Source organism: Scyliorhinus canicula, chromosome 8, assembly GCF_902713615.1.
Source record: "Scyliorhinus canicula chromosome 8, sScyCan1.1, whole genome shotgun sequence".
Lineage (NCBI taxonomy): Eukaryota > Metazoa > Chordata > Chondrichthyes > Carcharhiniformes > Scyliorhinidae > Scyliorhinus > Scyliorhinus canicula.
In genome coordinates this window covers 156,226,930-156,249,924 of record NC_052153.1, presented here as the reverse complement: position 1 = coordinate 156,249,924, position 22,995 = coordinate 156,226,930, and the positions used below count along the sequence as shown (strand labels likewise).

At 44.0% G+C, this 22,995-nt stretch overlaps 1 protein-coding gene across 1 annotated transcript in view; it reads right to left on the bottom strand.

Moving 5' to 3' along the window:
* Positions 1–22,995, bottom strand: part of iqgap2 (IQ motif containing GTPase activating protein 2) — a 407,995-nt gene that overhangs the window by 132,312 nt on the left and 252,688 nt on the right. The window contains exons 13-15 of the mRNA XM_038805522.1: positions 18,809–18,969; positions 12,470–12,594; positions 10,858–11,021 (exon numbers count right to left, since the gene is read on the bottom strand). Coding sequence (XP_038661450.1) covers positions 10,858–11,021; positions 12,470–12,594; positions 18,809–18,969 — 450 coding nt within the window. The remainder of the gene's footprint in view (positions 1–10,857; positions 11,022–12,469; positions 12,595–18,808; positions 18,970–22,995) is intronic.

Genomic DNA, 22,995 nt, shown 5'->3' with positions numbered 1-22,995 from the left:
CATGGTGGCACAGTGGTTACCACTGGTGCCTCACTGTGCCAGGGACATGGGTTCAATTCCGACCTCAGGTGACTGTGTATGGAGTTTGCACTTTTTCCCAGTGTCTGCGTGGGTTTTCTCCGCATGCTCCTGTTTTCTCCCACAGTCCAACGATGTGGGTGGATTGGTCATGCTAAATTGTCGCTTGGTGTCCAAAAGTTAGGAGGGGTTACGGGGATAGGATGAGAGTTGGGAGGGGGAGAGATTATGTCTAATTAGGGTGCTCTTTCAGAGGGTCGGTGCAGATGCAATGGGCCAACTGGCTTCCATCTGCACTGTAAAGGTCAAGTAAACTGTGATTCAAGTGATTCTATCAAGCATGGAGGAGTACTGATCAACAGAAGTGTTTGCGGGGGGGGGGGGGGGGGGGGGATGTTTATAGGGAGAGAGGGTGTTGTAGAAGTGGTCATCAGCAGGAGGCTTCCTTGCCCATGTCTGACCTGGTGCCATGAGACTTCACGGGGTCCGGAATTGGTGTTGAGAGCTCCCACTGCAACGCCCTCCTGACTGTATACCATTGTGTTACCACCCCTGCCTGAATCTCTCTTGCTGGTGGGACAGGACATACCCAGGGATGACGATGGTGGTGTCTGGGACATTATCTGTAAGGTACAATTCCTTGAGTATGACTATGTCAGGCTGTTACTCAACTTGTCTGTGAGACAGCCCTCCCAATTTTGGCACATGCTCCCAGATGTTAGTAAGGAAGACTGGGCAAGGTCTTTCGGGTTGGGCGTGCCAGTGTTGTTTCCTGTGTCTCGGTCGATACCGGGTGATCTGACTGGTTTCATTTCTTTTTTTGGGCTCCATGGTAGTTTGAAACAACTGACAATTACAAGGCAGCAGTTTTACTTCCCTAAAGGACATTGGGCAGCACGGTAGCATGGTGGTTAGCATAAATGCTTCACAGCTCCAGGGTCCAAGGTTCGACTCCCGGTTGGGTCACTGTCTGTGCGGAGTCTGCACGTCCTCCCCGTGTGTGCGTGGGTTTCCTCCGGGTGCTCCGGTTTCCTCCCACAGTCCAAAGATGTGCGGGTTAGGTGGATTGGCCATGATAAATTGCCCGTAGTGTCCTAAAAAATAAGGTTAAGGGAGAGGTTGTTGGGTTGCGGGTATAGGGTGGATACGTGGGTTTGAGTAGGGTGATCATTGTTCGGCACAACATCGAGGGCCGAAGGGCCTGTTCTGTGCTGTACTGTTCTATGTTCTATTAGTAAACCAAATGTGTTTTTCCCACAATCAACAATGGTTTTGTGGTCCCCATTAAACTAGCTTTTAATTCCAGATTTATTAATCCCACCAGCTGCCAAGGCGGGATCTGGTCCCCAGAGCATTAGCCAGAGTCTCTGGATTAATAATTCACTGACATTATATCTATACCACCTCCTTCCCTATAAACGCTGCTTACAATTTCACATCTAATTCTATGGAAACAATCATAGGTGCATTCCAAGGCTATAGCTGATCCCCCTGTACCCAGCAATGAGAAAGTGTGTTTCAAATAAGTTCAAAATAAGTCTTCCGTCTGCTAGCCAGTGATCCCGATTTGATTTGAGCATTGGATGAAGACAGGAACTGATTTGATTATGGTGACCATCACAATCTACTAGCCTGCATTTTCAGTGTTACGCATAAAATTATTACTTTCAACAAATAGAGGAACCATACCTGGAAGAGTTCCATTTAACAAAAGGGGGAAAAAAGAAAAAGGCTGCACCCACTATCAATATTCCCTCAAAATTATTTTTGTTGAATGCACAGCCCCTTTAAGTTGCTTTGCACTTTAAACCTATGTGTAACTTGTGCAAGTTGCCTCACAGCATTGAGGGGAACATTATTCACTATTGCAAAAATATGAGAAACATTTCAGTATTTGCTTTATTTACAGGGTCCTGGGGATGTATTAGTAACAGTTCCTCGGAGACGAGGATGACTTGCATCCACACTACAATGGAGTTCTCAGGTGACTGAGGTATCCAATGCACAACCTGCAGCTGCTGTCACAGGGTGCGGTTCAAGGAGCAGGTGGGTGGGTGCCTGGGTTGTCACACGTTCCTTTTTCTGTCGACACTTGGCTTCAGCTTGGCTTGTTTCCGGCAATGAAATTCGAGGTTGTCAGCTCCTTCCCTGATGCTTCTCCTCCACTTCGGGCAGTCTTGGGCCAGGGATTCCCGGATGGTCAGTAGGGATATTGCACTTTTTCAAGGGTGTCCATTGAGGATTCCCTCTGCTTTCCTGGGGCTGCCATGCCAAATCTCAGAGTAGAACACTTGTTTTGGGAGTCTCATGTCAGGCATGTAGACGATGTGACCCGCCCAGTGGAGATTGGTCAATGCTTCCGTGCCAGGGATGTTGGCCTGAGTGAAAATGCTGACATTGGTGCACTTCCCCTGTTGATAGATTTGTAGGATCTTGTGGAGGTAATACTCACGTTCCTGTTCCAGTGTTTTGAGGTGCCTGCTGTATTTTTTTTTAAACTTCATTTACAGGATGTGGGTGTGACTGGCTGGGCCAGCATTTTTTACCCATCCCTAGTTACCCTTCAGAAGTTGGTGGGCGAGTTGCATTCTTGAACCATTGCAGTCCCCGAGATGTAGGTACACCCACTATGCTGTTAGAGAGGAAATTCCAGGATTTTTGACCCAGCTACAAGTCAGGGTGATGAGTGACTTGGAGAGGTACCTCCATGTACCAGCTTCCCGTACCAGCCTCCCCGGACAGGTGCCGGAATGTGGCGACTAGGGGCTTTTCACAGTAACTTCATTGAAGCCTACTCGTGACAATAAGCAATTTTCATTTTCATGTGATGTGGTTCTCAGGTATCTGTTGCTCTTGCCCTGCTGGATGGTAGTTGTCCTGCTAGATGGTAGTGGTCATGAGTTTGGAAGGTGCTGCCGAACTCACCTCGGCAACCTGCGGGAATTCCTGCAGTACAACTTGTAGATGATACACACGGCTGCCACTGTTTGTTGTTGGTGGAGTAGCAATCAGGCAAGCTGTTTTGTCCAGGATGGCATCAAGTTTCTTGCCAGTTCAGATCTCAGCCATATAGGGAGGTGCCACATCAGAGGTCCTGGTCTTCAAACACACTCTTCCTTAGGCGACCAAAGGCTTACACGCTGAAGGTGTGTCTGCTTGTTCGCACATCCTCTAAACCTAATGACACCTTTTCAAGGGCACCCAGTCAGCGAGATGCCACCTCCCTGCAGCTCACTCGCTGATTGGACTGACGGCCGGGGTGGGCCATCATGCTTACTTGGCATGGTGGCCTCGGCAATGGCCAATTAATTTGCAAGCGTGCAAACTAATTCCAAAAGCAATCACGAGCTGCTGTGTACTCTGCTCACACATCTCAATCACGCCACACAAGGTGGTGCAAATTCAGGGCTAGGCTCTCACATTATAGGTGGTAACACAGTATCAGCCTAGAATATGTTTAAAATCCAGTTGAGGTGGAAGAATGGGGTTCAGAAGTATAGTTTCTGGCTCAAAGGCAAGAATACAGTCAACTCCACCTGTCACATCTCAATCTTTCTTCAGATTTAAATTGGTGCTATGTGGGATTACTGAGGAGGCGGCAGGAAACTGTAATTATGGCATGAAAAGGGCTAATGCCTATATAACAATGGTTACATTGCATGTTAGAAAGTGTCACTGGGTACATTATGACCTCTACTGGTACTTAAATTAATAACAGTACTTTCCACAGTGCAAATTCCAACAAGATCTGAGTGCTTGGAAATTACAATGCAGTTGTCTCAGCCTATTAGAATGACAACATGACCCAATCAATTGCTTTTAAGAAGTCTAAAGAGGAATTGGAGGACGGCAGCATAGAATAATGGCCCCAATACTGCACAGTAGGAAGTCTTACAGCACCAGGTTAAAGTCCAACAGGTTTGTTTCAAATCAGTAGCTTTCGGAGCACTGCGCCTTCCTCAGGTGAAATCAGGACGGAGCAGTGCTCCGAAAGCTAGTGATTTGAAACAAACCTGTTGGACTTTTAACCTGGTGTTGTTAGACTTCTTACTGTGCTCACCCCAGTCCAATGCCGGCATCTCCACATCAAGGTCCCCAATAATGCAGGTAGAGACAAAGAAGTAGCACTTGCTCTTCACTTTGAAAAAAGATATTCACAAAACTTTCAAAGGCTCTACAGCGCAGGCTTCCTCTTTTCCAAGATCAGTTTGAAGTTGGCATTTCTACAAGGTGATCTCTGACATCCAAGAGGATGCAGGAAAACTGAACAACCAATCATAGTGAAGAATCCTCACAGACAGCAAAACTGGAAATATGCATTTAAAATCATTTTACAGGAAGTGAAATAACGATTGGGACACATACACAGGAATGTGGTAGAAATTTAAATTGGAAAACAATTTAAAAAAAACATAGATGTTAGTTGTGATTTTTTAAAAATCTGCAACCTTTTAGTTTTCGTCTGAGGGAATGCGGCTCCAGAGTTGTAAACCTATTTTTCCAGGGCCAGAGAGGTTATTTGGCAATAATTATGACATATTACACCACTAAAAACTCAGTTACTTCTTTGGAACAATGTTTAAGTTACGCCATTGGTTTTTACAGTGAAACTAGCGGGTAATTTGTTTAAGTGCATACCTTAACAATTATTTTTATGTTGATCTCATTTTTGAAGACCGCAACATTGCACGAGCAGGGAATCTTTGACAGTAATTTCCAAATTTAACAATGGGAGGCAGAGTCCGATCAACATTACCTAGTGAAAATCGAGTGTGCAAACAACTTCACCATTCCCACTGCAGTAAATTCTGGACCAATATATTTTTACATATGGAACAAGGGCTTGACTCTTGAAGGAAACGTCTCCTTTATTTGCTGAAGTATATGTTTACAATAGGTTATATCCAGCTAGTCCATGCCAGTTCTTAGCTCAGAAGCAAATATGAAGTTGCAAGTGATAAATGCTGACTTTTTTTAAGCTTCCCACACTAAGGAATAAATTAGTTTGTTTTCAGAATTCAACTGGTGATTTCCTTTAATTGAAAAATGGAATCATCATTCACGGATACAGAATAGAAAGTCATTTGGCCCATTATGGCTGTACCGCCTCTTTAAAAGAGCCATCCAACAAGCCCCGCTCCCTACTCTTTCCACACAGCTCTGCCTTGTTATTCACTGCCTTCTCCAAGTTCCTTTGAAAGAATAACATTTAATCCACTTACATCCCATTTCAGACAGTGCATTCCAGATCATTAACCCCACATCATTAACCATGTAAAAATCTCCTTCCACTCCCATGTCACCTCTCATTCATTTGCAATTGCATGAAATTGCCATTTTCTTGCTTCTGACCCTTCTGCCTCTGGGACGTTTCTTCTAATGTACACAATCAAAACCTATAACCTTCTCAGCTCCAGGGGGAACAATCCCAGTTTCTCTAGTCTCCACAAACTGAAGATTTTCACCAGTGGTATAATTCCAGTTAACCTCCTTTGCACCAGTTCTAAAAGCCTGACATGCTTCCCAAAGTGTGAAATACAGAATTATGAAGTACAGATACTTCATAGAATTTACAGTGCAGCAGGAGGCATTCGGCCCATCGAGTCTGCACCGGCTCTTGGAAAGAGCACCCACTTAAGCCCACATCTCCCCCGATCCCCGTAACCCAACTAACCCAAGGGCAATTTAGCATGGCCAATCCACCTAACCTGCACATCTTTAGGCTGTGGGAGGAAACCGGAGCACCTGGAGGAACCCCACGCAGACACAGGGAGAACGTGCAGACACCGTACAGACAGTGGCCCAAGCTGGGAATCGAACTCGGGACATTCAGGAAGAGATGTGGAAGCACTGTGCTAACCACTGCTTCAGTTGGAGCATAACCAATGTTTATAAACAGGTTTGGCATAATTTCCTTGCTTTTGGCCTCCATGCATCTGTCTATAAAGCCAAGTATCCCAAGTATTTTAATAGCCTTCTTAACCTGCCCTGGTACCATGAAAGGTCTTGTGTATGTGCATCTCCACATCTCTTCCTGAATGTCCTTTAAAAGTGTACCATATTGTCAAACTGAAAAACATTCTCTCTGATTTCACTGTGTTGCCCCTCCCAAACTTAATACAATTTTTAGCACTTAGAGAACACATTTTTAACGGATGCACAATCAGAACATCCATTTTTATATATACACTATTCCGAATCCCATAGAAACCAAAAACATATTTAAAAAATTAAACTTCCAGTTAACAGCTGAAAGAATTACATAATAAGGTTTCACATTTTGAAACCTTTACTGTAACAGACTAAAAGCACTACTGCAGTTGGCAACTTATACCTTAAACTACAGAACAGAACTTTCCTCTATTATGTCTAAAATAACCAAAATAGCTCAGTTCGCAGGTATACTTTACACTGCCCTTTCAACAGACAATAAATTCTTCCAGATCCAGTCCAAAGTGATTATTAGCTCTGAGGATTTACTTCTGTTGCTTTCCTTTCTTAGGCTGCTAACTTTAAATCTCATAACTATCTTTCAGTGTTTTTCGTCTCAGAAAATTCTTCTTCTAACACAAGCTAGGCAAATCTTCCCGTCTTGTTTGAACTCTTTGATCTTTTCATTAGAGCGCAAACTTCCACTTACATTCCTGCATGGTGAATCATAGAGACCTTTGGCCTCTAATTGCTCTCTCTCCCAGATTCTAACAGAACGTCTGCGTTTGAGTCTCTGGTATCTTTAAAACACTTCACCTTTCAAAGCCCATTTCCATGACATCATGAATCGCCTGAACCTTACGTCCAGATACAAATGCAAATTCTTTAGACCCCAAATTGATTCTATCCAGGAATTAAATGGATAGTTTAAAGCATAACTGTTGACAACCAGAAATTCTCAACACCTCCCTGAGACTTTCGAGGCTACCAGTCTAACAATTGTCTGATAAACCTCATAATTGAAACAACACTCACAGAAAGAAGCTCTGTTTTTACCGAGCAAAAAGCAAATCTCAAGAAAATAACCCATCAGTATAGCTGACTGAATAGTTATAATGCGTGCTGAGAAATTAGGCCAAATTATCAAACCCAAAACCAGACATTTGGGAGAGTCTGATTCCTTCAAGTAAAATTTATAATGGAAAGGCTAAAAGACTACAGGAGGCCCAGAGATCTGCGTCAGACCCTTTGTGGCCTCACCTGAATACGATCTACCCAGATGAGAGGCAGGGCTAACGCCCCTTTCCCTAGGATTGCTGGGATATAAATACCCCTGCCCAGTTACTAAGTAGGAGGAACGTACAGTAACCCGAATAAAACCAAATTGTTCCACAAGCACCACTTCCGAGTGGTCGTTTGTCTGAGACTTTACACTGGCGACGAGGGTCAAGTGGAGCTGCAGGAGGAACCATTTCCTCTGGACCAGGTCGCCTTGATTAGGCCTCAGGATGCCTCCACTCAGACGGCAGATATGCCACTAATCGGCAAGCTTGAGGCGCTCAACGCCGAGTCTGGGATTGGACCCAGTACATGGAACGAATGAACTATATTTAAAAATCTCAACAACATAATCAGGGACGACAGTCAGATGGTGACCCTCCTTACAGATTGCTGTGTGGAGACTTGTAGCATTATCAAAACTTTAACTTTTCCCGACTCACCTGGCAACAGCCAGTTCGCAGAGCATGTTATGCTGCTCGGCAACCATTTCATGTTTGGGCCTGCATTATCATAGGTGCTCCAAGACCAGTTGGTTTGCGGAATCAGAGATGAGGCAACCCAAGAAAGTTTATCGAGTGTAACTGATCAGAGCCTGAAAAAAGCAACTGGGAAGGCGTTGTCCCAGGAGGATGCAGATTGCGGTGTCCAGGAACTCCGAGGGATTTCCATCCAGAACCTCGGATGCCCAGCAGGGCATGGAACGCCTCACTCCAGGGAGGAAATTTCGGACTCCCGCCATTGGGGGCGGATTCCAGGGGACCAGGACTGATGGTACCAATTCCCCGCCAACAGATGCCGTGCACTCCATACACCAGAGATTCCCGACGAGGGGAATGAACATGTTGGCGCCAGAGGGAGGAGACAGGACAGACGCCAGCAGGACACCTCACCCACCTGCCACCCCGATGTTGCCTCAGAACTCAGACGCATTTCATCAACGACGGGCTGGAAGAGGCCCGTTCATCCGGCCAAGAGCATCTGGAAACCTGGAGGTTGTGCTGCATAGGTTTGATGCGGCCGCGGTCTGCCTGCAGGGCAAGAAGTCCACGTTCCATCCAATGGAAGTGATCTATTTGGGCTACAGGGTTGACAGGCAAGGACTACAGCCAGTAGATGACAAAGTTCAGGCCATCTGGCAGGCATCTGTATTAAAGGCCCCCATAGAGCTTTGTTGATTTTTGGGTCTGGTCAACTATTACGGGGAAGTTCATCCTGAATTTGGTGACGGTTTTGGCCCCGCTACACCTGCTGTTAAAGAAGGGCCAAAGGTGGATTTGGACCTGCCGCAGCATTCGACGAAGTAATTGAAAGTAATTTGACGGGTTATTGAAAGAGAACAAGGCAATTCCCCCGGTGGCGTCCGCCCGCATTCAGTGTTGGGCACTCCTTCTGGCAGCTTACGAGTATATTTTGGAACATCGTGCAGGGGCGAAGATTCCCCATATGGATGCCCTCAGCTGCCTCCCACTGCCCACCAGCACTATCGACGAGGTAGTCACAACCATGCATTTTATGGACTCATTACCAGCAACAGCGGCCCAAGTAAAGGCTTGGACATAGACCGACCCACTGCTGGTCAGGGTCCGCCATATCATGCTGTTCTCCTGGGGAGCGGAGGGCTTTTACCTTGAAAATGGTGAAGCTCAGCGTGGTGAACAGCATCTCCCTGTGAGGCTCCCGGGTGATCATCCCCAAACACGGCTAGGGGGCAGTTTTGCAGGACCTCCACAGTGGACATCCAGCTGTCTCCAAAATGAAAATGTAGGCCCGGGACTACTTGTGGTGGCTCGGCATCGACGCGGAGGTTGAGACGTTAGCGAAACACTGTTACCCGGTGCCAGGAGCACCAAAAGCTCGCCCCGGGGCAGCTCCATTTCACCCATGGGAATGGCCAGGCTGGCTGTGGTCCCTCCTCCATCAGAATTTCATGGGGCCTTTCCAGAGGGCAATGTACCTACTGATAGTAGAAGCACATTCTGAATGGATGGATGGCGACTACATTGCGTGTCACCATTGAACAACTTCAGCAGGCCTTTAGCTTTCACTGACTCCCAAAGGTCCTTTAGTCAGACAATGGGCACCGCGTTCACTAGTTCGGAGTGTGCGGACATTTTGTATAGCAAAATGGAGTCCATCATGTCCGCACCACGCCTGATCACCCATTTTTGAAATTGTTGGCAGAACTTGTACAGACATTCACATGTGCGATAAGAAAACAGACCATGGGCTCACCAGAAACTTGCCTCGCCAATTTACTGTTCTTCTGTAGGCCCACACGCTACCACTGGGGTGACGCCCCTGGAGGTTTTGATGGGTTGTCGCTTGCGCATGCACTTGAGCCTCATTTTGCAAGACACAGAGGATATGTCCGTGACCAGCAGGAACGGACTGGGGTGCAGCGAGCCAGGCCCATGAGATAATTCGCTGCTGGCGACCCAGTTTATATCAGAAAAGTTACTGACAGGGCATTATGGATTCCGAGATATAAATACTCCGGCCCAGGTGGGGGCGGGGGCGGGGGCGGGAGACCCTTCAGGGAGTAGGGGGAAAGTGTATAGCAACCTGGATAAAACCAAACTTTTCTGCAGACATTGCATCTGAGTGCTGGCTTGCCTGAGACTTTACAGACACAAAAGGCAATCCAGTTGATAAATTTAACAACATTATTTTGAAAGATGTATTTTGGAAATAAAACTTTGTTACCAAAAAAATTATTCAGATCAAAGACTGCAAACCCAGTGGCTAGATTTACGTATTGGTGAGTTTACATAGGCATAATAATTGTGCAATAATTTCCACTTTGTAGATTTGTGCCTCACTCATGGCTCAAATAAACAGACGTGTTCAGAACAATCGCCGTTTATCCCAATGTCTCAACAGAGATTAGCTAAGTTTCAATTTTAATCTCCTCAACATTTAATGAATACAACACTATTCTGTATTCATCTATACCCTACCTTATCTGGATAGCCACATGACTTATCTGGATAGGCACATGAACAGACGGGGTATAGAAGGATACAGGCGGTTGGTCTAGATGGGCTGCGTGATCGGCGCAGGCTTGAAGGGCCCGAGGGCCTGTTCCTGTGCTGTATTGTTCTTTGTATGCCCAACTAATATGAAGATTGAGCTAGTTCATCACCTTTATTTATTTTTTAATAAATTTAGAGTACCCAATTATTTTTTTTTCAATTAAGAGGCAATTTAGCATGGCCAATCCACCTAACCTGCACATCTTTGGGTTGTGGGGTGAAACCCACACAGACAGGTGGAGAATTTGCAAACTCCACACGGACAGTGACCCAGGGCCGGGATCAAACCCGGGTCCTCAGCGCCGTGAGACTGCAGTGCTAACTACTGCGCCACCGTGCCATCACCTTTATGATAGTGTAGCAATGAACCAAAGAATTCCAAATGGATCCTTGGGAGCACCGGAAATTTCCCACTGGAAATCAAAACATTTTCTTTGGACATATTAACATTCATTATTGTTCCATGCAAAACTTTGGATTAAGTGCCCACGATTGATCTCAGAAGTAAGATTTTAATTAGTTTCAGAATTACAATGAATGGATTTGACAGGCAAGCAAATATTAACAAAATAAGCAGACATTTTATGAACCTCACCTTGCACTTCTGTTGCTTAGTGTTCCACAGAACATCTTGATAATGGCGGGCTATTGAAGGCTTCACTCCCTGTAGTTTAGCAGTCGGCATCAATAATGCTTCCAGTGTTTTACTGGGATCTTCCTTATCTATTATATCATTGATGAGACCAGCTGCAATGACTTCTGTAGCAGGAAATTAAGGCAAACATGAACTTACAACAAATAAACTGATCACAACAGTGATAAATTGCCATGTTATGTTTTGATAGGTGTCTCTGCTGACAATATTTACAAGTTCAAACTCCACTGGTTATACTTACCTGCAGATTACCGCAATTACCTGCCGTAGGTACAGTTTTGTTAGCTCCTTGAAAAATTTCACTTCCAAAGTACAATTAGAATTTTCATAAATAAAACTATAAATATAACTCCCTGGATAGTGAAGGCAGCATACGAAACCATAGGAGACTATACTAGTTAACCAACCTCAGTCAGTGTGGCAAAAACAGCCAGCACTGCAATATAATGTTTCCAATTTGCAGAGAGGTAAAGGAGCCAGTATGCCTGTTCCCGATCACCTTTGGCAACACCTGCTAATAAAATAGGCATGGACTGTGTACAAAGGATGATGTCCAGTTGCAGTTCACACCTCATTGTCAAATAGACCACCAACAACCTTATTCAGGTTTCACAAAAAAACGGGACCGGGGAGGGGATGGGGAGTACACCCGCAACGGCCTCAGAACTATGCTCCCAGGAGGTCAAAGGGTAGAAAATTAGCAACCTTAAAATCAAGTAACCCTCAGTAACATACTGATAATGGAATGAAAATATATTCATAAAGCAGGGAACACTGGCATTAAAAGGCATTGTGCAAAATACTCTTAATGCTATAAATTTAATATTTGTAAACACCCTCCCAGTGTAGCTCTTAGAATTACAAACTAGGGTCATATGATTGCAAATTATTTAGAGTTACGTGATTATGAGCGGAAACCATTCACTCACATATATATATATATATATAGGCTGGTATCTATGGAAACCAGCGTACAGATTACTAATTGATAACCTTGTCGCAATTGTGCAACAAGTAGTCTTCCAGTGAAGAGCTGAGTATCTGCAACTTCATGAGTGTAAAAAAAACATACTAGTCAGGGTGATGGTTTTTCAGCTGAAAAGTTAAGGAAATACAATATTAATTTTATTTAAGGTTAACAGATCAGTTCAAACTACTGCGTAAATTAGTGTTCAATGACAGACATAGAAATTGTTTGTGATCATAGTGGAAAAATACATTTTTCATTTTAATATTAAAAATATAATTTGTATCACAATTTGCTATACTGAGATTTCACTGCATCTGCTTAATGTGGGCCGCTTTTTTGCTTAAACTACAATGAATGCAGAACACAAATAAATAAGTGTGCTATCGGCACAGAGGTCACTGTGCACACGCCTGCTCCGATCATCTTTTGAGCAGCCAGATTATCAGTAATTGAGAGCCAGTCCACGCAATCAGTTCCTCTGCATAGTGGAGACACTTAAATTAATTAAATTTAGCGCTTGGAGAAAATTGGTAGTTTACTACATTTATGCCAAGAGTCACAATTTTAGAACGCAAAACTCACTTTCATTTTCTTCCTTAACCTGCAAATTGACTTCTTCAATGCAGCTCTGAATGTCATTCCAGCTTAAATACTGCAGTCCTTGGTCTGTAGCTTCTGTCTTCATTAGTGCCAGCATGGCCGCATACCTGAGAGAAAAAGAACTTAAGGATCTGAAAAGTCCGATAGTACCAGCACTTGGGAACTCATTTTACATATCTTCAAGTCTCGGCGAAGACAAAATAAAAATCACTCGTGAAAACATTCATGGATTCACTAACTACATAAAGATGAGCACACATATACAGGACTCAAAACTGCGTTCATAGCTTTTAAAAAATTAATTCATGGGCTCCTGGATATCACTGGCTAGGCCAGCATTCATTGCCCATTCCCAATTGCCCTCAAGAAAGTAGTAGTGAGCTATCTTCTTGAAGCGCTGCTTTCCATGTGGTGTAGATGCACTCACAGTGCTGTGAGGGAAGGAGTTCTAGGATTTCTTTTTTTCTTTATTAGTTCACGGGATGTGGGCATTGCTGGCTGGGCCAGCATTTGTTGCCCAGCCTTGATGGCACTTAAGAGTCAACCACATCACAGAGAGCCTGGAGTCACATGGAGGCCAGACCAGGTAAGGATGACAGATTTATTTCCCTAATGGACATTAGTGAACCAGATGGGTTTTAACCACAGTGGTTGCATGGTCGTCATTAGACTTTTAATTCCAGATTTTTATTGAATTCAAATTCCACCAAATGCTCTGGTGGGATTTAAACCTGGGTCCTCAGAGCATTACCCTGGGTCTCTGGATTATTAGTCCAGTGATAATACCAGTACTCACTTCCTCCCCGATCAGAAAGAGTGAATAAACAGCAATATATTCCCAAATTAGGATGGTGAGTGGCTTGGAGGGGAACTTCCAGGTGGTGGTGCTCCCATGTATCTGCTGCTCTCGTCTTTCTAGATCTAGATGGTTGTGGTCATGGGTTTGGAAGATGCTGTCTAAGAAGCCTTGAAGAGTTCCTGCAGTGCATATTGTAGATGGTACACATTGATGCCACTAGGTGTCAGTGGTGGAGAGATTGAATGTTTGTGAATGGATGCCAAACAAGTGGGCAGCTTTGTCCTGAATGGTGTCAAGCTTCCAGTGTTGTTGGAGGTGCACTCATCCAGGCAACTGGAGAGTATCCCATCACACTCCTGACCTGTGATTTGTGATGGCAGACAGAATTTGGAAAATTAGGAGGCGAGTTACCCGTCGCAGGATTCCTAGCCTCTAGCTTGCTTTTGCAGCCACAGTATGTGGCTTGCATGCCATGTCCTTGTTTCTCTCTGTGTACTCCAGCCTGAGATGTCAAACTATCCAAGTTAATAAGAGTAAACTCCTTCAGTTGACCATATTACAACTACACCCGTCTCCTACCTGTTAACTCCTGGGAAATCAGATACACTCTTGTGGATTAAAAAAAAATCTATCTCAAGTAAATTTGGACTATTACTTCAAATTAATCCATGACAATAAGAAGCGATACAAAATTTCAATTAGTGAAAAGCAAATTTAGGGTGGGAGTGGAGAAAGGCCTGTGAACGTGCACTCATCTGATTGAATATGGAAGATTGCCTTTGTTTTAGTGCATCTTTAAAGGTTTTTGGATTTGGATTTGTTTATTGCCACATGTACCGAGGTATCGTGAAAAGTATTTTTTTGCGAGCAGCTCAACAGATCATTAAATACATGAAAATAAAATAAAATAAAATAAAAGAAGTACATAATAGGGCAACACAAGGTACACAATGTGGGATTGGAGAGAGAGAGATTTGGATAACACATTTAATGTTGGCTATCGCCCATTGTGAAGCAGCTAACAACAGCAGGCAAGATCAGGGAATAAACAGGAGCACATAATATACAACAAACAATCATTGTGTTAATGGCAGTGCACCATATTCAAAAGGGTAGATACAGGATATATACAGAATAATATAAATAGCCAGCAGGAAGAATGTTTAATGGAATTAACAGCATCGTAAGTTCTGCATGCGAAATCAGTCATGCGTTTATTAGCTCATAGTTTTAAATAATTCTCCATTGACAGTCACAAGGGCTTAAAATACAAACTGAAAAATAAGGAACTTACACTGAGCTCTACATTCACCATACTGAGAAGCAGCGTCGAGAACGATCCCACTATTAAACGGGACTCTGCTTCTTTTTTGGGCCCCGTCAAGGAACACCCCGCCGAGTCCACACTTAAGACTCATTTTCTGCTCAGCCCGCCCATGAAGGAAGAGACCAGGGCCCGATGTATGGACCCCCACGGTGGCCTCCAGAACCCCCCCCCCCGAACTCCTCAATTTACAAATTAGGGAGTCCTCAAGCCCCCTGCACCCCATCTGATAAGGGCAGATCACCACCGGGTCTGATTCCCGGCATGGGCAAGATGCCATGGGGGCATTGCCAGCCCTGGCAGTGCTACTTGGGCAGCACTGCCAGGATGCCAGGGCCACAGTGCAGAGGTATCATCAAGAGTGCCAGGGTGCCACCCTGCTGTGGTTCACGTTTGTGGAGATCAGTCTTGAATGGCACTATGTCGGGGTCTCCAAGATGAGGCTGTTAGGGTCCCACGCCTTAGGTAACTCCGGCATAGATGGATTCAAGGGAGGCAAATTACTCTCTTGATTATGCAAATCTGGGTCCCGACATCATCATCTCGCGAGATCTAATTAGATCTCGGGAAGCATAACGAGTGTCGTAAATTCCGCGAGAGGCCTCTCACGAGATTAAACTGTCTCGTCGCATCCCGAGTTGGGCATGACGAGGCCGGTAAAGCACGCCCATAGATAGGTTAAACGAGTGGGCAAATATCTCGCCAGTGGAGTGGAAGATGGACTTGTCCATTTTGGCCTTCAAAACACAAATCGGAAAGCATTGATTGCATCATAAAATTGAGTGAAAAAAGTCCATGATTGGGAAACTTGACCCATTTGAATAGGGAGCCGAAGACTGGAGAAGATATATTAAGCAGCTTTGTTTATTTTTTTATTTGTTTAAAAAAAGTAAGGGAGAGGATGAACATAAGATTATTATATTAACAGTTTGTGAGCCCCAAACCTACAACTAAAGAACAAAGAACAATACAGCACAGGAACAGGACCTCCAAGTCCATGCCAACCATGGTACCTGCCTAACTAAAACCGTCCGCACTTACGGAGTCCGTATTCACCCATTCCCACCCTATTCATATATTTGTCTAGATGCCCCTTAAATGCCATTATCATACCTGCTCCCACCACCTCCCCAGGTAGCGCGCCCCATATATTTACCACCCTCTGTATAAAAAGACTTGCCTCACACATCTGTTCTAAACTTTTCCCCACGCTTTAAAACTATGTCCCCTAGTACTTGACTCTCCAACCCTAGGAAAGAGCATCCGACTATCCACTCTGTCCATGCCACTCATAATCTTGTAGACCTCTATCAGGTCGCCTCTCAACCATCGTCGTTCCAGTGAGAATAGACCGAGTTTATCCTCATAGCTAATGTCCTCCATACCAGGCAACATCCTACCCTTTCCAAAGCATCCACATCCTTCTCGTCGTGTGGCTACCAGGATTGTACACAATATTCCAAATGAGCCCGAGGTCCTGTACGGCTGCAAAATGACTTGCCAATTTTTATATTCAATGCCCCAACAGATGAAGGCCAACATGCCATATGCCTTCTTGACCACATTAACCACATGTGTTGCCACTTTCAGTGATCGGGTGGACATGCACGCCCAGATCTCTCTGTCAATACTTGCAAGAGTTCTACCATTTACCCTAATTCCTACATGCATTGGACCTTCCAAGGTGCATTACCTCACACTTGTCTGGATTAAACTCAATCAAATCTGCCATCTTTGCCTGGTCTGGTCTTACATGTGACTTCAGACCCACAGCAATATGACTGACACTTAACTGCCCTTTGAAATGGCCTAGCAAACCCCACAGTCCAAGGGCAGTTAGGGATGGAGATCAAATGCTGGTCTTGCCAGCTGTGTCCGCATCCCATGTAAGGATAAAGAAAAAGAACCGTTATTCACCATGGCCCCTTGTCTAGAAACCCCTACTGCTCCTCTCCTCTTTGCACTTTTAGATTAAATCTTTTCCTCCATGATTCTCTAGTTATTTCCTTAATTGATTGTTTTGTTCTTTCCTTAACACATCAATCCTGCCAATACCAACCCAATCCATCTCCTACCTCATCCCTAACAATAAAGCATTTTGAAAATTTTCAATCTTAAAGACACTACATTAATTGAAGGAGTTTATTATCACCATTAGCTACTTTTGCCCCATTTATTGTGCTAGGGTGCAAACTTGAAAAATAAAAGATGAACTGATAACTGTAAATAGGGAGATAAACTTCTGACTAATAGTGGAAACAGCTGGTGTCAGAAAATTCAGGAGGAAAGTGGTCAACTTTCGAATGAAGGAACCAACTGAAAATTGTGAGACATCATGTTTCAGGTTTATGTCCATCAAATATATTGCAATAGTATTTTACAGTCATGTGACTTACAGACCATATTTCGGATGAGGAAAAGGGTGACTTGAAGCGTAACCTGATTAGTGTTTGAAATCCATAAGAGCAAGAGGTAAGATTAGAAAGCATAAATTAGAAGTGTAATTGACACACACACACACACAAAATCGACAATGGTTTCATGGTCATCATTAGACATTTAATTCCAGAGTTTTATTGAATTCAAATTTCACTCTGCCGTGGTGGGATCTGAACCTGGTTACCAAAGGATTACCCTTGATTCTCTGGATGACTAGTCCAGCGACAATACCACTACATCAATGCCTTGACAGTCAATGCAAATAGTGAACAGGTGGCATACAGGCAAAGTACAACATTTCGTGAACGAGCAAGTAGAACTGGATTAAGTCGTAAAAAAATACGGAACAACATCCTGGATTTTAGAAATAGGATTGAAGAGATATTGCCCAATTGACACAATGCAGTTTTGGGAATATCATTATGGAATCCAAGCAGACTAAACTCATAGGGAATATCTCAGCATGATGAAAAAGTATAGCTAGGAGATCTGATTGGAGAGGTTGCTTCTTTTCACTAGGGCCCCATTGAAGGGCTTCACTACAGATAATACGGAAATGCTATTTTCTCTGGATAGGAAGTTAGTTATGTCAGGTAATCAATTTAAAATTGCCAGAGAGCAAGGAGAGAGGTTCAGGGAAATTTCTTTACACAAAGAGCATGGATAATTTTGCAACAAGTGCTGAAGCATGAACTATTTTCTTTGTTTGAGATTGATAATATTTGGTGCCAAGAGACATGTTTGACAATGAGGTGATTTTGGATTGCACTGGCAAAGAGCCAACACAAACTTAAGGATCTGCACATCCTTCTGTAATGAAATGAAATGAAAATCGCTTATTGTCATGAGTAGACTTCAATGAAGTTACTGTGAAAAGCCCACATTCCGGCGCCTGTTCGGGGAGGCTGTTACGGGAATCGAACCGTGCTGCTGGCCTGCTTGGTCTGCTTTCAAGGCCAGCGATTTAGCCCAGTGTGCTAAACAGCCCCATAGAAAACGAAAATCGCTTATTGTCACGAGTAGGCTTCAATGAAGTTACTGTGAAAAGCCCCTAGTTGCCACATTCCGGCGCCTGTCCGGGGAGGCTGGTACGGGAATCGAACCGTGTTGCTGGCCTGCTTGGTCTGCTTTAAAAGCCAGCGATTCAGCCTGGTGAGCTAAACCACTGCAGTACTTAATGTTCTAAAGTTTATCATTGATTCTCCACACGTTGGTGCTTCTAAAACAATGCTTTCAAATTAAAATATACTCTAGGTCCAACCTGCCCGTCAAATGCGACAATGAACCTTATTTCAGCAAATTATTTATTTCTCATAGATTATAACCATGATCGAGGTGTGTTGCTCATCCATTAATCATGAGCATGACATGCTGACATTTAAATACCAGTTCCAGCATCTGGATACTTAACCTGCAAGTTAGCAGAGAAATTACTGAACTGGATCCTCGCTTTTCAACAATGAAATATATACCATAGTTATATGCCTGGTAACTTTATTATATAATAACATCCCATCGCATTGGCTGTTATAGAAGAATACTTTAGTCATTAGAAAAATACTTTAGTCATTAGAAGAATACTTTAGTCATTAGAAGAATACTTTAGTCATTTTCCACTATGATTTGTTTCAGTGTTAGCTGAGAAATTCATAATTATTCAGTACCATTTATTAATATGTATGCCATTCATTTTCCCATTCAAACATTTTTTGTGTTGGTTTGCAAATTGCAATCAGAGAGCGAGAACTCAATAACATACCGCTGTGTGTTTTCATCGTGCAGGTTACTAACTCCAATAGAGGAGCTGGTGAGGTGCCGTAACACAGCCTGGACATCATTCATTGTCAATGCTTCATTCAGTGCAGCCACTGCTGACAACATCTCCACCGCAATCGCAAGTTCTTCATGAGTCAGCTTCCCCTGTTAGTTGATGAGCAGAAAAATGGCTTATAAAAGCAAAGTCATGTTTTTCTTTGGTGGTGAATTTCTCTAAGAATTATAGTTTGTGTTATCTTATTTGAAACTAAATTAATATACATGTTGGGTGTACCTCTTCTGTTACCTACTCCTAACTTAGGGGCGGTGCGGTTGTGCAGAGGTTAGTACTGCTACCTCATGTCGCCGAGGACGCAGGTTTGATCCTTGCCTCGGGTCACTGCCCGTGTGGAGTTTGCCCATTCTCCGTGTCTACGTGGGTCTCACCCCCACAACCCAAAGATATGCAGGTTAGGTGGATTGGCCATGCTAAATTGCCCCTTAATTAAAACACAATTGCTCCTAACTTAGCAAGTTGCTACCCTACGTCTAACTACTCAACCAGTATTACATCAGATGTTCATAAACTTAATGTGACTGAACATCATTGATATCGCACATGAAAAAAAGTCATTAAGATGTAAATAGAGAGAAGGGAGAGCTGGGTTGACCACACAAATTGCACAGGTTTTGGTTGAAGGTACGAGGTATAGCAAACCTTTGAATGTGGAGAGCAAATGAAATCACTTCAGGCAGAACAAAAAAGGTGACAAGTGTGAAAAGGGAGGTGGTCAATGCAGGACTGAGGGTGTTATACCTAAATGCGCGCAGTTTACAGAACAAGGTAAATGAGCTTGTTGCGCACATTGAAATTGCCGGGTACGATGTTGTGGGCATCACAGAGACATGGCTGCATGGGATCAGGGTTGGGATCTAAATATCCAAGAAAAAGGGTCCTATCGAAAGGACAGGCAGAGGTGCAGAGGGGGAAGGGGTTGTATTGTTACTGAGGAACAAAATTAAATCGATAGCAAGAAGCGATATAGGATCAGAAGGCATAGAATCTGTGTGGGTAGAGTTGAGGAATCACAAAGGAAAAAGACCTGATGGGAGTTATGCACAGGCCCCTGAGCAGTAGGCAGGTTGTGGGGCATAAAATAAATTAGAAGATAGGAAAGGCATGTAAAAAAGGCAATAATACAATAATCATGGGGGATTTCAATATACAGGTGAACTGGGAAAATCAGGTTTTTAGTGGATCCCAAGAAAAGGAATTTTTGGAATGTCTAAAAGATGCCTTTTTGGAGTAGCTTGTGACAGAGCACACTAAGCAACAGAGAATTATGGATTTGATGGTGTGTAATGAGGCAAACTTGATTAGGAAATGTAATATGAAGGAACGTTTAGGGAGCAGTGGCCTCAAGATGATAGAATTTACACTGCAGTTTGAGAGGGAGAAGCTGGAATCAGATGTAATGGTACTACAATTAATAAGGGTAACTTCAAAGACATAAGGGGGGAGGTGGCCAGAGTTGGAAGGGGAACCTAGCAGGGACGATAGTGAAACAGCAATGGCAGGTGTTTTGGGGGATTATTCAGGAGGCACAACAGAAATTCATCCCAAAGAGGAGGAAACATGCGAAAGGAAAGCGAGGGAAGTCAAGGACAGCATAAAAGCAAAAGAAAAAGCATACAAGGTGGCGAGGATTAGCGGGAGCCAGAGGACTGGGAAACCTTTAATAGTGAGCAGATGACAAAAGCAATAAAAGGGGAGAAGATCAAATAAGAGTGTAAGCTAGATAGCAATATAAAGATAGCAAGAGTTTTTTTTCAATACATAAAAGGTAAGAGAGAGGCAAGAATAGATATTGGACCACTGGAAAATAAGGCTGGAGAAGTGGCAATAGGAAACAAAGAAGTGGCAGAGGAACTGAACAGTTACTTTGCATCAGTCTTCACGGTGAAATACACCAGTGGGATACCAGAACTCCAGGAGAATCAGGGGGCAGAGGCGACTATAGTGGCCATCACTAAGGAGAAGGTTCTGGGGAAACTGAAAGGACTGAAGGTGGATAAATCATCTGGACCTGATGGACTACACCCCAGGGTTTTAAAGTAGATAGCTGCGGAGATTGTGGAGGCACTGGTGGTGATCTTTCAGGAATCACTGGAGGCAGTGAGGCTCCCAGAGGACTAGAAAATGGCTAATGTATCACCGCTGTTTATGAAGGGAGGGGGACAGAAGACGGGAAATTATAGGCCGGTTAGCCTGACTTTGGTCATTGGTAAGATTTTAAAGTCCACTGTTAAAGATGAGATTGCGGAGCATATGATAAAATGAATCAACACGGCTTTGTCAAGGGGAGCTCATGTCTGACAAATCTGTTAGACTTCTTTCAAGGAAATAAGACAAAGGAGCACCAGTGCATGTGATCTATTTAGATTTCCAGGTGGTGTTTGACAAGGTGCTGTATAGGAGACTGTTAAATAAGTTAAGAGCCCATAGTGTTAATGGTAAGATCCTGGCATGGATAGAGGATTGGCTAACTGGCAGAAGGCAGAGAGTGGGGATAAAGGGGTCTTTTTCAGGATGGCAGCCGATGACTAGTGGTGAGCCTCAGGGGTCTGTGCTGGGACCACAACTTTTCACTATATACATTAACAATCTGGAAGAACGAACTGAAGGCACTGTTGCTAAGCTTGCAGATGAACAGGTGGTATTGAGGAAGCAGGGGGGTTGCAGAAGAACAGGCTAGGAGAATGGGCAAAGAAGTGGCAGATTGAATATAAAGCAGATAATTGTGAGGTTATGCATTTTAGTAGGAGGAATGGACGCATAGACTATTTTCTAAATGGGGAAATGCTTAGAAAATCAGAAGCACAAAGGGACTTGGGAGTCCTTGTTCAAGACTCTTGCAAGGTTAATGTGCAGGTTCAGTTGGCAGTTAGGAAGGCAAATGCAATGTTAGCATTGAAGGCTAAGGAGAGGGCTAGAATACAAGAGCAGGAATGTACTTCTGAGGCTGTATAAGGCTCTGGTCAGACCCCATTTGGAGTATTGTGAGCAGTTTTGGGCCTCGTATCTAAGGAAGGATGTGCTAGTATTGGAAAAGGTCCAGAGGAGGTTCCGATGATTCCTGGAATGGGACCCATGGTGGCACAATGGTTAGCACGGCTGCCTCACAGCCCCAGGGACGCAGGTCCAAATCTGGCCTCGGGTGACTGTCTGTGTTGAGATTGCACTTTCTCCCCGTGTCTGCGTGGGTTTCCTCTGGGTGCTCCGGTTTCCTCCCACAGTCCAAAGATGTGCAGGTTATGTGGATTGGCCATGCTAATTTTCCCCCTAGTGTCCAAAAGGTTAGGTGGGGTTACTGGGTTACGGGAATAGGTATGGAGAGGCATGGGCTTAAGTAGCTCTTTCCAAGGGCTGGTGCAGACTCAATGGGCCGAATGGCCTACTTCTGCACTGTAAATTCTATGATTCTATGAAGAGCTTGTCATATGTCATTTTACATAGAGGGTAGTGAGTGCCTGGAACTCGCTGCCAGAGAAGGTGGTGGAAGCAGGGACGATAGTGACGTTTAAGGGCATCTTGACAAATACATGAATAGAATGGGAATAGAGGGATACAGACCCTGGAAGTGTAGAAAATTTTAGTTTAGACGGGCAGAATGGCAGGCTTGGAGGGCCGAAAGGCATGTTCCTGTGCTGTACTTTTCTTTGTTCTTTGTTCTTATGAGTAGCAGTTGAGGACTCTGGGTCTGTACTCGTTGCAGTTTGGAAGGATGAGAGGAGATCTTATTGAAATTTACAGGATACTTAGAGGTCTAGATAGAGTGGATGGGGAGAGGATGTTTTCACTGATAGGAAAAACTAGAACCAGAGGACACAATCTCGGACTCAAGGGGCGATCCTTTAAAACAGAGATGAGGAGGAATTCCTTCACCCAGAGGGTGGTGAATCTGTGGAACTCTTTAACACAGAAGGCTGTGGAGGACAAATCACCGAGTGTCTTTAAGACAGTGATAGATAGGTGTTTGATTAATAAGGGGATCAGGAGTTATGGGGAGAAGGCAGGAGAATGGGGATGAGAAACATATCAGCCATGATTGAATGACAGAGCAGACTCAATGGGCTGAATGCTCTAATTCTGCTCCTATGTCTTATGGTCTTCTATCACAGCAAAGTCCT